Here is a 16573-nt window from a genome sequence, read left to right as displayed (position 1 = left end):
CGACTCTCATTCATTTTTATGCAAATTTTTATGGATGAGAGAAATAGATAGAAAGAAAAAAAAAGAGGACCCATATGATATGAGAGAGAGAGAGAGTGAAATTTAATAACTAAAAAAATATTCTCTCCATCTCATAATATAGTTTTTGTTTGTGTTTTTCCACGGTATTTAAGAAATAGGAAGAGAAAATGGATAAAGTACATTAATAAAAAAGGCTTCAAAAAAATAAAGTACATTAATAAAAGTGAAAAGTACAATCATAGACAAAAGTTAGAGAGAGAAAGTGAAAAAAGTGATAAACTAAGAAGTACAATAATGGTAATTACATACCATCCAAAAATAAAAACAGAACAATAATTTGGTTCTTCAAAATAACCAAAATAGGAAAACGAAAACTATATTATGGGACGGGAATAGTATATCTGATCAAAGTCAGTTTTGGCCCAGCTTGGATTTGGGCTTGGGAATGCATTTTTATGTAATTTTAGTCGATTTTTTTTAGCCTGGCTTGAAAAATAGGCCGGTCATTTAGGAAGGGTTTTGGCATGTAATGTCAATTTTGGCCCAGCTCGAACTCGACTGGGCCCACACTTTGATCAAGTCTACTAAAAAGAAAAATAACGTATCTAAATTAAACTTCTATTATTAAATCTATATGTACAAAGTGATGCATTTAAAAAAACGAAGTTAGACCCTGTCCACTTCACTTTATATTTGCCGAACTTAAATTGCTTTTATAGAGTTGAAATTATTTTTATTGAACTTATTTTTTTTCATTGAACTGAAAATTAATTTGATTGATTTGGAATTATTTTTGTTGAACTGAAATTATTTTTATTGATTTTAATGAAATGAAATTAATTTTAATGAATTTAAATTAATTTTATTAAATTGAACTTATTTTTACTAAACTGAAATTAATGTTATTATACTAAATTTATTTTTACTAAAATGAAATTATTTTTACTGAATATTATTTTTTAAGGTGAACGAGACGTTTGTATATACTCCGTAGTTATAATTTTGGTCCAATCTGAAAATGACCCAAATAATCTGAGTTTCAGCCCGAAATAGTGGGTTTAGGGGAAAATTTAGGTCCAATATGGGTCAGCTTTTATTACGAGCCCGGTCCGGCACATGATGATGGTCTAACTCATTGTCCTCATACTATGACTAACAAACGCCCCTAAACATTACACAAATTCCAAATTTGTTGCTATCAATTGTTCAAAATTCATTTCCAGGAAATACAAAAATTTAGTTGAATTCCTTAAAATTTGTTATTCAGAAGGCATGGAACAGAGTTCTTCCTCCTCATCTCATCATCAACACAACTGGATTGAGTATGTTCTTCTGTAATTCTCAACTATTTCACCTTTTTTCGTTAATGGGTATTTTTAATCTAGCATTTTTCTTAATTTTGGGTATTACATTTCAGGATTCAAGATGAACTCAAAAAGAAATTAATAAAAGAAGATGATTTTTCATGGGAAATTCCATCATCTTCTGTAGAATTGGAAATGGGTGATAATAGAGAGAGAAAAGAGGTGTTGAAGTATGTTGGAGGGGTTGACATTAGCTTCCTCAAGGAAGATCCTTCTTTTGCTTGTGGGACCCTTGTGGTTTTGGAACTTGACTCGTTGAATGTTGTCTATGATGATTTCTCTGTTGCCGAGCTTCATATCCCCTATGTTCCGGGTTTCCTTGCTTTTAGAGAGGTTTGTGCTCGTGCGGTCTTGTATACAACGGGTGTATTGTATTTCGTATTTAATTAAAAGTCATCTATTTGTGAGACTGATTTGTTTTTGTGATTGGATTGACTATGAGCATTGTATACAATACACCTATGACCTATTGCACATAGGATGTTTTTTTTTTTTTTTTTTTTTTTTGGTGGTAATTTGTTCAACTTCTAGTGGAAAATTGTTATTTTACTTGTTTGAAACATTTGAGCATTTGTTGGGTGTTATATGAATTTGTTTGATTTCTATTGTAGGCTCCTATTCTTTTGAAGCTTTTGGACAAAATGAAGGAAAATGCTCACCCATTTTATCCTCAGGTACTTTGTGTAATGTAGTGCTTTGACATTGAAAATGATTGTCGATCATAATTATTTGTTGGTTTTATTTTACTAGTTATCTACCCTTCAATTATGTAAGAGTGACTGAAAATATGTTAGGGAGAGATAACATAATCTTGAGAATGAAAATGGTTTTAATCTGAAAAGATGTACTAGGATGGGCATATATTTGAAGTCTATAATTGGTTCGCATTGTTATGGAAAATGCATATGAGGGACTCACTATAGTTGTTTTGTGGTCGTTCTGCTTACCTGTTTTGCTTATATATTACAAACCTGTGTGGCCGTGTGGGTACCTTTAGCTATTGTGAACTGGTGATATTCATCACTTTCCATGTTAACTTATATCAAGGATAAGCCTTGTTTTGGTGAATTATGCAAAAGAAATTGAGAAGTATTAATGATTTTTTTTTTAAAAATTACTTTAAAGGGATACATGGGAGTTTAAGGGCTTCCAGTTAGTAGAATTATGATGGAGATTAGATAAAATTCAACTTTATAAACAAGTGTTTTAGCCAATGAACTGCGTTGTGAACTAGTGATGGCTTCTAAAATCTTCACCACCACTGGCTTGTTTACCTTGTACACAAGTAACAGAATACTTTAGTGTTCTTAATTTATATTTGATATACTGCAATTCATTTCTCCAATCACATTCCTGCTGATGCTCACTATACACAACCTACAAGGCTTCAAAGCCTCTCTCTCTATGCTTCCTTTTCTTGTCCCAGTTTAACTTTTTTTGTCCCCTCTCATTTAACATTGTGCTGTTTCTATCCAAATAAATTCTGCCTATTTCACTGTATTGACGTTATACACTTTGTTGACAGCTACTGATGATTGATGGCAATGGAATTCTTCATCCCCGAGGCAGGTTATCCTAGATCACTCACCGACTCATGAACATGCATATGCAATTGCAATAATTAAATCAGTCATCTTCTATCTGAATTAATATTACTGTAGAGCAGCATCTGCATATTTTACTGCATCAGTTTGACCATTGAGAACAGGATCATGGTAATTTGTAAATAGGTCAGAGCCTCATAAACATTGTTGAAACTAGCATTGCTGGTTCTTGTCATGTTTCTGACCATTCCTATATTTTACTTGAACCTAAAAGCTCTTCGATTAATTCCTTTTGGTCCTTGATACACTAATTGTCATGTTTGTTATAGCCTACAAGTACATATTATATTGCTTGAATATGTTGTGACTAATATGCATGGTACTTGTACTTGAGGATGTCCAGTCTCAAGATTTTGTTATTATTGATACGATAGTTTATTAAACCTATGTTTATTTTTCTTACCTGGCTTTGGAAGTTATATGTGGTCAGGAAAGATTATAAAACTTAAATAGGCTATTGGGTTCTCAATTGCTTTTTTACTCCACCCACAGTCCCACAGTTATCATGAGAGAACCACACCTGGCTTTAATTATTACCTTATGGTTATAATAACAAGTTCTGGTTGTCAATGATGAATTGATGGGTGGTGTTTTTATTCTCTGAATCAATTGAATCAGGTTCTAGAGTATGCATCAATTACTCCACTGTTTTTATCCTTTTGAATGTTTTTAGTAACAAACTAACAATATAAGAAGATATTTTAAGTTTTATTTTGAGAAGTGTTAAATGAAGTTCTTTTCTACAAGATGGAACTTTAGACGAAAGTGGCACTTGAAAGGAAAGAGTTAAATAACCAGTATATTTGAAATGGAAAAAAAAACCCTTTATTCTATTTAAGAACGTTAAAAAAAAAAAAAAAACAATTTGGAAGGCATGGAGCAGAGATATACTTACTTGCACACCAAGTAGGAAAAGAAAGATCTATGTTGGTGGAAATTATGATAACATGTCCTGCTTAAAGATTTCCTGTTATATAGGGTTTAACCCAAGCACACAGCTCTGGTTATTGCAAATACTTTATCTTAAATAATTTCTCTAATTAATGAACCAACTGTAGGAACTGTTAGTCTCAATTGAAAAATTGTAATAATACCTTAATTAAGACAATTCTTCTAGATGAAAGCCCTCAAGTGTTACAAGATTTTCTTTAAAAAACATTATACTATAAGAGATGCATACTATCTCTGTCTTATTTGTCCTGTGTATGATGTGATGATCATTAAGGGATTATGTTTGAAAACTTTTTGTGGCTGCCTCTCCTTCTGGAGTATGTTTGATTCTGGTGGCCTGCAGGGATAGAGGTTAAAATGAGAATATGATATTTTTTTGTGAAGTGCTTGGAGCTTGGTGACTTTTGGTCAACTTTTAGACTTGATTCCAATTAGCAAACATCTAGGTGATTCTACTTTAGTTGAATACTGTTTGGCCCGGGTCACCCACCTTGACAAGAGTCGCATGCACACTCCACTCCACTCCACATTAGTATGATATTGTCCGCTTTAGGCCTAACCGGCTAGCCCACTCGGATTTGTTTTTGGCACCTTCCCAAAAGGCCTCATACTAATGGAGTGACTCACTTATAAGGAGCTCTTCACCTCCTTACTCCTTCCATGTGGGACTTGGGATGAACAACCCTAACAAACCACCCCTCGGACCAAGGACCACATAACTCATGGCCTCTCCTCCAACGAAACTATCTTGCACCGCTGCTATTACCATGGGACACGCTGATTGCGCCACAATATTAGAAAGACTTTCGACGCAAGGCACGTCTCACACATAGTGCCCGTGTCTATCCTGCCGAATCATCGGCTTAGATACCAAGTTGTAGGGATGAGAAAGGGGTCACTACGACACTCACTATGTCACACATAAGACAATCAACCCAATCAAACCAAATTCTCACACTACCAAGATTACAAAACCAAGACAACAATAGGGCACTAATAAAGCAATAATTACACTTACAATAATAGGAAGAAACAATAATCATCAACACACAAAGATTATACATGAAAACCCCTTTGATGTGAAGGATAAAAACTACGGCACAATTTAAGGAGTCACCCTTTTGTCTTCCTTATTATGATAAAATTGAGGGCATAAAGAACCCAATTCAGTTCACAATAATTATAACCAACCAAAGAATATCATACAATAAGAGATGAACCAAAAAAAGAGCAAAAGTGAGTAATATCACCAAACCGCAGGTTTATGTCCAACAACAATTCCGGTTCTAGACGACCCAGAGCTTCAAACAACGATCCAACCGTTCAAATAGAGGCCCTATGTGTAATCTTTCAAAATTTCAGCACGATCCAACGGTTGAATTTCATGGCAACGGGCATTTATGGAAGTTGTCCCTGGAAAACCTAACCTGAAGCACTTTCTTTGAAATCCCTGCCTTTCCTTTTATTTTTCTAGTTTTTCTTGTGTGTTACTTGCTATGCCGTGACTCTTTTTGTTGACTTTTGGATACCAAGTATACATCCTTACAAAGCTTCCAAGAGAAGCCACCAATTAATGTCAAACTTGGACTAAACACATGAGACTAAGTTTTGGGCTTCTCCTCAAACAAACTAGCACAAGTTTAGAAAACTTATGCTCAAAAGTGGGCTGGATATCACTTGTTGGGCTGGGTCACCCACATTCATGGGTCACACGCACAACTCCACACCATATTAGTATGATATTGTTCGCTTTAGGCCTAACCCGCACGAATTTGTTTTTGGCCATCTTCTAAAAAAGCCTCGTACTAATAGAGTGAGCACTCACTTATAAGGAGCTCTTCACCTCCTTACTTCTTCCATGCGGGACTTAGGATGAACAACCCCAACAAACCTCCCTTCACATTTGAGGGAACCGTCCCACATAACGCCCATATTTTCCTAATTGAACCATGGGCGCTGATACCACTTGTTGAGTCTGGGTCACACACCTTAACAGGTCGCACGCACAACTCCACACTACATTAGTATGATATTGTCCGCTTTGGCCTAATCCGCACGAATTTGTTTTTGGGCACCTTCCCAAAAGGCCTCATACTAATTGGAATGTGCAATCACTTATAAGGAAGTCATTCTTTTCTTGTTTCTTCAATGTCGGACTTGGGATGAACAACCCTAACAAACCTCCCCTCGGACCAAGTACCACATAACTCATGACCTCCCCTTCCAGCGAAACTATCTTGGGCTATCACTAGAGGACGCGCCACCTTAGCCACAATGTCAGGACTTTCGGCACAAGGCACCTTAATCGTGAGGTCACACATTTGAAGGAACGTCCAACACACATAACACTACCTGTATGGTCCCAGTGAACCGTGATACCACTTGTTTGACTCATTGGGAAGTAGTGAAGTGGATCTTCAGATACTTGTGGGCTTTGTTACATTGATACAGTTACAGCTTACGGGTATCCGATATTGGTACGGATCCAAGTGTCCGATACATTAATTTCAAAAATTTAGGACATGTATCGTCTTAACTTTGGACTCGGGTACGGATACGGGCATACGACAATAAATTTTTCAGAAAAAAATGGATAATTAATATGCCCGTATTAATAATTCAAACAAAATTAAAAATCTTTTACCATGTGTAGACTGTAGAGTAGAACGGAGTATCTAGTAGTAATAATATAGTATGTGAGCACTGAGTAGTAATGAAAAGACTGTAAAAAAAATAATAAAAAGTGGGAAAAGGGGTGGTTTACGTGGGATAGATTGTGAGAAACAATTTGTATGGTTACAGAAGTGCTGACAGGTCAAGAGGTCAAAGTTAAAATAATACAGATTTATCCAACCCACTCCTTTTATATAAATAAAAAACTTTTTATATGGCATGGAAGTAGCCAGTTAACCTCGCCGAATAAGTATACAGGAGCTTAAATTATGGGTTTTTTGTACATATCTTTGCCATGAAAATCATTTTCAAGACGACAATGTCGTACCCGAGAGCCAAGTGGCGTGTCCGGAACGGATTTTATACCTGGAACCGTGTCGGGTCGTATCGACTCGGATATGACGACAAAATTGCAGTGTCCGAGTAACATAGCTTGCGGGGCACTTCCAAATTGAGTTTGTGTTATGGAAGTGGCAACCCTTTACTTGGAGGCTATACAGATGTCGACATGGCAGGTGATCTCGATAACAAAAAATCTACCTCAGGTTTTATGTTTACGTTTTCAAGGGGAAGCCATTTCATGGCAATCCAAGCTACAAAAATGTAGAGCATTGTCCCGAGGTAGAGTACATTGTAGCTGTTGGCAAAGAGATGCTATGGTTTAAAAGGTTCCTTCAAGAGCCTGGGTTTGAAGCAAGGAGAATATCTAATGCTTTGTGATAGTCAAAGTGCTATGGATTTGAGTAAAAATGCAATGTACCATGCTTGTACCAAGCATATTGATGTTGAATATCATTGGTTACGAGATGTGATTGAAGAGAGACATTTGAATTTGAAGAAAGTCCACACCGACAAGAATGCTGCAGATATGTTAACTAAAGTGGTTCTCCAGAACAAGCTTGATGTTTGTAGCAAGTTTGTGGGAATGAGCTTCAAGTGATTATTGAAGCATGTTGGTCTTCCCCGTGTTGGGCTGGAGAGGAAGATTTGTTAGGGTCCAGCCCACTTTTGAGCATAAGTTTTGTAAACTTGTGATAGTTTGTTTTGGGAGAAGCTCAAAACTTAGTCTCATGTGTTTAGTCCATGTTGGTCTTTAATTGGTGGCTTCTCTTGGAAGCTTTGCAAGGATGTATACTTGGTATCTAAAAGTCATCAAAAAGAGTCGTGGGCGTGGCATAGCAAGTAACACACACACACACAAAAAAAAAAAAAAAAAAAAAGAAGAAGAAAAAGAAAAGGATAGGCAAGGGTTTCAAAGAAAGTGCTTCAGTTTTGGTTTTTCAAGGACAACTTCCAGAAATGCTGGAAATTCAATCGTTAGATCGTGCTAGAATTTTGACTGAGGACACATAGGGCCTCTATTTGAACGGTTGGATCGTTGTTTGAAGCTTTGGTTCGTCCAAAATTGCTGTTGGACAGATACTTGTGTTTTGGTGATATTATTCACTTTTGCTCTTCTTCTTGTTAATCTCTTATTGTATGCTGTTCTTTGGTGGGTTGTAATTGTTGTGAACTGAATTAGGTTCATTTTGCCCTCAATTTTGTCATTATAAGAGAAGAAGAAAGGGTGGACTCCTTAAACCATCGTGCGGTTTTTATCTTTCACATTAAAGGGGTTTTCCACGTATAATCTTTGTGTGTTAATGATTATTGTTTCTTTCTATTGTTGTTGGTGTAATTGTTGCTTTGCTACTGCCTATTGCTGTTTTGGTTGTGTAATCTTAGTTGTGTGAGAATTTGGTTTGATTGAATTGAATTTGGGTTGATTGTCTTGTGTGTGACATAGTGGGTGTCTTAGTGACCCATTTCCGATCCCTACAAATACTTCAAACATATTGTTCTTATTTACTTAATGTTGCATTACATATATATAAAAGACTATGCCCTATGAAAGGAGGCTTAGGGTCTTAGCTGCTCATATTGTGTGAAATTCAGAGCCAAGATTTTTTATGAGACTTTGACGAATAAGTCATAATAGTGGCTCAACTTTCTCAAATCTTCAGATGCGAATTTTCAAGAATTCTTATATACTGAGCAGTGGCACTCTGGACTCTGGCTTTTTATTTATTATCAATGAACTGAGAGAGTCGGGTTTTTTTTTTTTTTCTTTCTTTTTTTCTTTTTGGTGACAGGATGATTCCTTCCATCCTTTCAAAAAAAAAATAAAAATAAAAAATGAAGCTATAAGTATGATTGGTTGTGTTCTTGTGTGATAACATGCGGCATTCCCTAATTTTGAAACTGATGTAGAATATGCTAGTGAAAAATGCATTTTATGCATTTGGATGTAGCTTTGCTGCTGAAGGCAAGATATTTATTCTGAAATGTTACTTTATAGGTTTTGGATTGGCTTGTCACCTTGGAGTTATGGCTGATCTTCCAACAATCGGAATAGGAAAAAATGTGAGTTCTGTCTGTATATGGCTGCATGAATCCATTTTTGATTTTTTTTTGTTAAAGGCTTTAGTACTTACATATGCTCATTCTGGTAACTCTAATTTTCTGTTAGAGATTTTAACACTTTCTGGTTTTAACTATCCCAAAAAAAGTGTTCCACTTTATGGCCTTATGTTTGATACTTCGTATGTTCTTATGCCAGCTTTGTGTAAAAGCTTTTCTTTCAAAGGTTTACCATGACAGATAGTGATTTTTAGGGAATTGGTCATATACCTGCTTATCATATGTGAATACTTTATCTTAGATTTGTTAATTGTAGCAATAATCCATCTTTTGTCATGGATGATTCCATGCATTGCTGCATATGTGTTTTTAGGAGTTGGCAATCTTGTGATTTAAATAAAAGATGCTCACTTTGTTTAATCTTAAATGCAGTTACATCATGTTGAGGGTTTAAAGCATTCAGAAGTCAGAGACCTTTTTAAGACCGGTGATTATAATGAATCAGTTTATATGAATGGAAACTCTGGACAGACGTTGGGTGTGGTAAGTAAGCAACATACCAAAGGTTACATCTTTTCAGTTAGTTGTAAAAGCTCATTTTATAAAATTCTTTTTTTTTTAAAAAAAACAAAAAAAAAATTTAAAACATTTTTTAAAAAAATATATAGGGCAAGTTTTGATGGATGTGGATGGAGTAATTTGATCGATTGTCTCCTTTAGCTCCACATTATTAGAAATCACAATGTCTTGCTTTCATGCTTCCAAAATTTGATGTCGATGTCACCGGAATTTTGTGATTTGTGCTCTTTTATATCTCTAGATATGTCATTTGTTGAAGCTGCATTGATCTATGGGGCTGGTCAGGTGTGAGCTTTACTCAATTTCTGTATAGGGAATGTAGATGAGTAGGGTAAGTGGCAATCAGGTCATGCCATCTCTTGCCAGTTTACTAGCTGTGCTGAGGTAGGAAAATGATTAAATTTGAAGTATAAAGGCTTCATATCTTGTAACTTTTCGGAAAATTGAGTTGTTCGAGATCAACTGTTCAACACCTGTTTCTTATTGATCCCTTGGCTTAAATGTAGTTCCTGGTTGACATGTCTTAAAATTTAGGTCTTGACTATTTGTTGCAGGCTATGAGATCCACTTTGGGTGCTTTGAAGCCAATATATATTTCAATTGGTCATCGTATTTCACTTACTACTTCCATGAAGGTTGTAAAATTGACTTGTAAGTACCGTGTGCCGGAGCCAATCAGGCAGGTAATACTTGCTTATTCCTTGCTCACAGTCACATGTATGGGCTGTGTCACTCACAAATTAAGTACTTCACACTTTCACAGTTCACACTTTCACTGAGTGCTAAATTGGTGATAAGGACTTTAAGAAGTAGGTTGATGGGTTTCTTGCATAGTTGCATCTACTTATATTCATGTGTTTGCAGTTTGTTATTTGTCACTGCTGTTTTCTACTTTTACTGTTTACTAGAACCCTTAACTGCTTTTGATATGGAATTTCAATATTATAGCCTTCATTATGTAACTGACTAAAGATCAATGAGAAAAAAGAAGTTACATCTCTCCTTATTCCCCAGGCTGATTTAAGGTCAAGAGACTATCTGCGCAAGCAAGCCTCATGGACAAAGACCTCATGTGATAACCCTAGTGAGGGCTACATAACGATGGAAACTATTGAAGAAAGACCCTGATTTCTTGAAGGCATGTCAGAAAATGGACCAAGCTCAGGCAGGTTATGATCGAGCAGTCCAAACAAATCGATCGACTTGAGTGTGTGGTTGACGAGTTAATGCAAGAAAGAGAAATGCTGTGTGAGTAGTTGAATTGTGCACAAGGGCAAGGCGAGGAAGCACTTGAGAACTGTGCTGTCCTAATTAGGATGTCGGTGGACGGTGGTTTTGGTGCGGTGAAGATGAAACCTACTAAACTAGCGACTAGTGGCGTTAAAGACGCAAAAGAGAAGAGATAACTTCCTCTTTGACGTGGAGCAGTACATTTGAATGTGTCGATTGAGTGACGATCTAAAAGTGAATATTGCATTCATCCACCTATCAGACGATGCCTAGTTTTGGTGGCTCACTAAGCATGCCGACATCAAAGCAGGAAATATAAAGATTAACACATGGGCACTGGGCAGAGTTAAAAAGGGAACTCAAAGAACGTTTCTGCCTCATGAACTCATATTTTGCTCTCTAATAAGGTGAATTGGATCTAGATCAGCTCCACAAAGTCTCTAACAAGGTGAGTTTTATGTGTAATGTCCAAAGGAAAATTAACGTGATTACATGAATAATCAAAACTTTGTACTCCGTATAATTTTGCTTAAAACTTGTGTCATTTTGTTTAAAATTTGTGTTCTTTTAATTTGTCATTTTTTATCGTTTTTATTTTTTATTTAATTTTTTTTTTTTTACCCTCTTTTTTGTTTTCTTCTTCCAGTCTATCTTTTCTTTACAGTTTTATTTTAAACTTCAACATAATCATTAGTTAAAAATTCAATTTCCTACATTTTAAAATGAGGTACTAAATGCAGGTACAAAATTACCTAAATGCAGGACAAATTAAAATTTACGAAGAAATTGATTTCCAATCTTACCCTTTGTTAAAATAACCTCTTTTAAAGACTCTAAAGTCCAATAGTTCCAACTTCCAACCCAGAAATTATATACGGAGTATATGTACTATGTAGTGTATAATCATCCCTTTCACCCCTTGTACACAAATTTCAACTTCTTCAACCTTTTGATTTTTTTTCCTGTCACTTTCGTCATACGAAGTATATAGTACTCGTAAGATTGATGGAAAAGTTTCTCTAAAAAATTTCCAATACCAACATTTAGCAATTGGTTGTAATGTTCGGGCTCTAAAACCAACTGCCGGATAACGTTTCCGGGGCTGAAAGCTGTGTACCGGATGATGTTCTCGCGGCTCTAAACTACCTATCGAATTATTTTTACGGGACTCTAAATCATCTACGGGATGATGTTTCCGGGCGTCAAGACAAATTCCCTTATCAATCTACTGTGAATTATAACTTAAAGGGAAATTCTCAATGGTGCTCTTAAGGTTTCTATTTTTCTCAATGGTAAACACTAAAAATACAAATTATCAATGATAATCTTTAATTAGTAAAACTATTAAGTGGTAACAATAGTTAAACATTTTAAGAAAATATTAACCATGGTTAATGTTTTAAAAGAAAAAAAGCCTAAAATACCCTTTTTGAAAAAAAATGACAACACCCACTTCTTCCCAGCCACCCCCTGTCCGCCCAGCCCCAAGCCCTTATCCGGCCGGCGCAAGTCACGACTCACGACCACCCAAATCCCCTCCCCGGCGTCGGGCTGAACTCCCTCCCCTTTGTTGTTGCAAACTTGCAACCTCTAAACCACCCAATCCCCCTTCTTTACCACCGCCATTTTCAAAACTCGGCCTCCTTCCACCTCCTCAACCCACCTGCATTTCACCGAAAATCCCAGAATTACTAAGCCAAAACCCCCATTTTTTGAGCCAATCCCATTTTCGAGCAAAAATCGATGAAAACCCCCCTAAAGTACTTTGAATCGAGCAAATAACGACTAAGAAATCAAATCAAAGCTGAAAATTTCGCCCCCAAAACCCCTAGAAATTTCAACCAAAAATCGAGGTTGGAAATCAAGCGAATCGAGGAAGGGGGGAGGTGGGTTGCCATGTCGGGATTTTCGTCAGTGGTTCATGGAATTTGCTCGTAGATTTTAGTCGCAGGTTTTGTCCCAGGTTTGTTGGTTGTTGATGGAGTTTGTTGGGGATTTGTTGGTGGTGTAGTTTGATTTGGGTGAATTGGAAATCGAGGGTTTTGGGAATAAGGGGAAGGAGATGCTGCTGGGCTGGGAATCGAGGGAGGAGAGGGAATCGGCTGCTGTTGGGCCGCGCCGGCACTAGGAGAAGGGAGGGAGGGGGATCACCGCCCGCGGCCGCCGCTGGCAGGGGAGGGTTGCTGGCAGTGTGGATTGTGGTTGGGGCGACAAGGGTTTTTTTAATTAATAGGGTTAAATTAGTCATTTTGCCTTTAGCTAACTAAGGTTAGGCTAATAATCATGAATTAATGTCATTAATGTTACCACTAAATTAGTTTTACTAATTGAAGATTACCATTGATAATTTGTTTTTTTAGTGTTTACCATTGAGAAAAAAAAAAATCTTAAGAGTACCATTGAAAATTTCCCTAACTTAAAAGACAATTTTTTTTTTTTCCCACAAACTAGACATATATATGAAAAGTAAACTACCTTATTATGAAATACAAGTATATAACAACAATTTGTGAAGTCAACCGAAGAATCTACAGTAGACATTAAGAGAAGGGGGGAATCTACGGTATTGATTATAATCTACGGTATTAAGAAAGAATCTACGGTATTGATTATAATAACCAAAAAAGATAGTATTGATTTAGAAGAGGTTATTTTTGTCTTCTTTTAATTTACATATTATATATTAATCTTTTCTGCATTTTGAAAATTTTGTACATATAGTACTTGTGATATAAAAAATATAAAACCCTAAAATATCTTAATAGTTGTTGAAAATTTATCCTAGCATATTTTACGGATCATAAACTAATAATCCCCTCCATATTCGTTTGCTGAAACTGAATATCTTTGTAGAAACCCAAAGAGAGTGATATTGCCAATGGAGTTGGCAGACCACATCCCCGAGGGCGAAGGCCTAGATCGATTGAGCTCATTTCTAGATGAAATCCTCTCTCGCCTTCCAATCAATTCTGCAGCCACCACCTCTGGACCAGACTCACTCGCTTTAAATTCCGCACTAAACCATTATTATTACCATACCGAGGTGAAGGTCATCATCATATAGCTAAAACACGAAACCTCACCGACTTCCTCAGCAACATCCTGCTGCAACTGACTTCCCCAAAACTTGATGTATTCAAAGTTGAGGTTGCATGGACATTCGAGTGGTTTGTATGTGACCATGCATTAGAATCACTCATTCATGATATTTGCTGTCGCAATGTACAACAATTCATTTTCAGTAACCTAGATTATGGTATAGTCTTTCCGTTACCAGATTGTTTGCTTAATTGTCAATCTTTGGTGGTATTGGATTTGTATGGTCCCTTTGGATATGATTCTAGTAAAGCTGTTGATATTCAACTTCCGAATTTGAAGAAGCTTTCGTTAAATCATCTTACTTATCTGCCTCAATGGTAACGGGACTGGATAACGGGACTGGAAGAGAATGATGGTGGGTTGGAGTTGCTAAGGTACATTCTAGCTAATGCAAAAGTTTTGAAAGAGCTGTACTTAAAAGATTGTGTCAAAGAATATTCTAAAGAAGCAGAACTTAAGTTTGGTAGGTACTTGTATAAGCTTCCTAAGAGCTCATTGACTTGTGAGGTTGTGTTTTCGGGTAATTGTGTTACATTATCAAGTAATGTTTCGGAAAACAGAAAGCTTAATGTCAAATGGCATAGGTTGCTGGTTGACAATTTATTTTCTTGCTACTCTCCAAAAGCCAACTTTGAAGAAATTTAAAATAGAGGGTACTGACTGATATGTGCCTAAGTGCTAACTTATCTACAATGTGCTTCCTATTTAAAGGATGGAGGTGAGAATGAGACGCGATCTCTAAGATGAGCATTGGGGCTGGTGTGTATTGGACTATTCAATTCCCTCCTGATGTACTAGTTTTATGCTTTTGATATGTATTCATATCCAACCTGTTATTGACAAAATAATTTCATGAATGATTTATTTTCTCTTTTTTGCTGTTGTGTATCATTAATTTATGTTAAATTCTAGTGATAAATTGTCAAAACTATCAGGCACAAAGCATATTAATTTTGGTGAAAATGAACACAGGTTTGGTCATTTAATTGAACTGGGTATTTAAATAGATGTTTGAGAGGATTTATTTATTTTGTCTAAACCTGTCAATCAAGAGTGTAGAATGAAGTTTCTCATGATTTACATCCTTTAAAAGGCTAATTTTGGTGTATGTTAGGTTTTTGGCATAAAAATCCTTAAACACTGGTACATTTGTGTCTCTATCTCAGTTTTAAGTCTTACCAATTTACCATACAGCTAGCTTAACATACAGATCAAGATAGCATTTCTCCCTCAGGCACGGGGCATTGAAAATCATAAGTAGATAAATATTGAAATGTTGCTAATTATGCCTGTGTTCGTGTTTTGTTAAAAATATCCTTTGCTGCTTAACTTGGTATTTACGACCTGTATAAAGCAAATGCCCTTCGCTAATCTCTGTGTTCAGGTTCTGGTCTTGTGTTTGGAAGTCTTCATCAGACATCAAGTCTTCTCTACTGGTAATAACTATTTTTTTTCAATGAAATTCTCTTTAGCAATAATCAGTTTTTTTCAGTCACATGGTTTTTTGCATATAGTTATTTGACCTTATATCCAAGAAAAAGACAATCCTATGATTATTACAATGGTAAGTGATTTGCTTTGGGGTTAATCATAGCTCCTTTAGAAAGAGCCAACTAAGTAATTTTCTCTGGGGTTAGTTCTAGCATCTTTTAGAAAAGAGCCGAAAGAGTAATTTTCTCTGGGGTTAGCTCCTTTTAGAAAGAGTCCAAGGAGTAATTTGCTCTTGGGGTTAATCTTAATCTTAGCTCCTTTAGAAAGAGCCAAGGAAATGGGAAGAAGTTTGTGTAGCATAAAGATTCTGAGATTTTTAAATAAGCTTCTCATGCATATGCTCTTAAGAGCCAAATATACATGATATTGGATTTAATGTTACTTTTGAGGTAATTAATCTTCTTAGGTCGCTTTTCCTGGTATTTATTTTGTGCGATGTACCAACAGACAATGCTTGACTTAGTACATAGTTGCTAACTTGCTATTTACTCGTAGTCTTTTATAAGGTCATGACTTTGTATCAGTCCAGAAATTTATGCTAGCATCTTGCTCAAAGTATATATGATCAACAAACAGGACAAAACAATAATCTGATTCAGTGGTTCAGGCTCAGTTAAAACTACAAATGCCACTATACAATTGATTGATAAGTGAGTGTTACAAAGTAGTTTTCCATTTCAAATTGTTGGTTTTGATCTCTGAAGGCATAACACTAAGCTAGTGAGATATGTTGTCCGCAAAGATGTGTCTTTCTTGAGCATTTGTTAGCTCATTCCTTACAAATTTTACACTGTCAGTCCTTTTTTACAGTGTGAAATTTGTACAGTTCTTGACACTTTGTGTAGTAGTGTTAAAAGGGTTTCTCCTCTGAGCTTGAAGAACTGTAAGAACTGTGAAAAATCAATAATTGACTGATGATGTGCAAAGCTTGTAAACAGCAATCACAATGCAATGTACGAAACTTGTATGATTCAATAAATCCGTTTCTGTTCAGATTGCATTAGCTGCTGTTCTGCTTACTAAAAACTGCCCCTGAATTTTGCAAACTCCTTAATATTGGCTAGTGATAGCTATGTAGTTGGAGTTGATGATCTGTTATTCTTTTCTAAAACGTTTGTGCATCTGTGTTGAAGTTAGTCTTGCATTGTTGGTTGCTTTGCT

The 16573-nt window shown here is 36.0% G+C and overlaps 1 protein-coding gene across 1 annotated transcript; it reads left to right on the top strand.

Annotated features, from left to right (window-relative positions):
• Positions 1 to 1192: 1192 nt before the first annotated feature.
• On the top strand, positions 1193 to 11378 carry LOC110683833 (endonuclease V-like). Its single transcript, XM_021860246.1, has 8 exons — positions 1193 to 1343; positions 1439 to 1718; positions 1997 to 2059; positions 2911 to 2950; positions 8952 to 9016; positions 9446 to 9556; positions 10147 to 10275; positions 10607 to 11378. Exons 1-8 carry the CDS (start codon positions 1294 to 1296, stop codon positions 10718 to 10720), a joined length of 852 nt encoding a protein of 283 aa, XP_021715938.1. The 5' UTR covers positions 1193 to 1293; the 3' UTR covers positions 10721 to 11378.
• Positions 11379 to 16573: the final 5195 nt, after the last annotated feature.

This window comes from Chenopodium quinoa, unplaced genomic scaffold (assembly GCF_001683475.1).
Source record: "Chenopodium quinoa cultivar QQ74 unplaced genomic scaffold, ASM168347v1, whole genome shotgun sequence".
NCBI lineage: Eukaryota > Viridiplantae > Streptophyta > Magnoliopsida > Caryophyllales > Amaranthaceae > Chenopodium > Chenopodium quinoa.
This window is presented reverse-complemented; position numbering and strand designations above follow the sequence as displayed.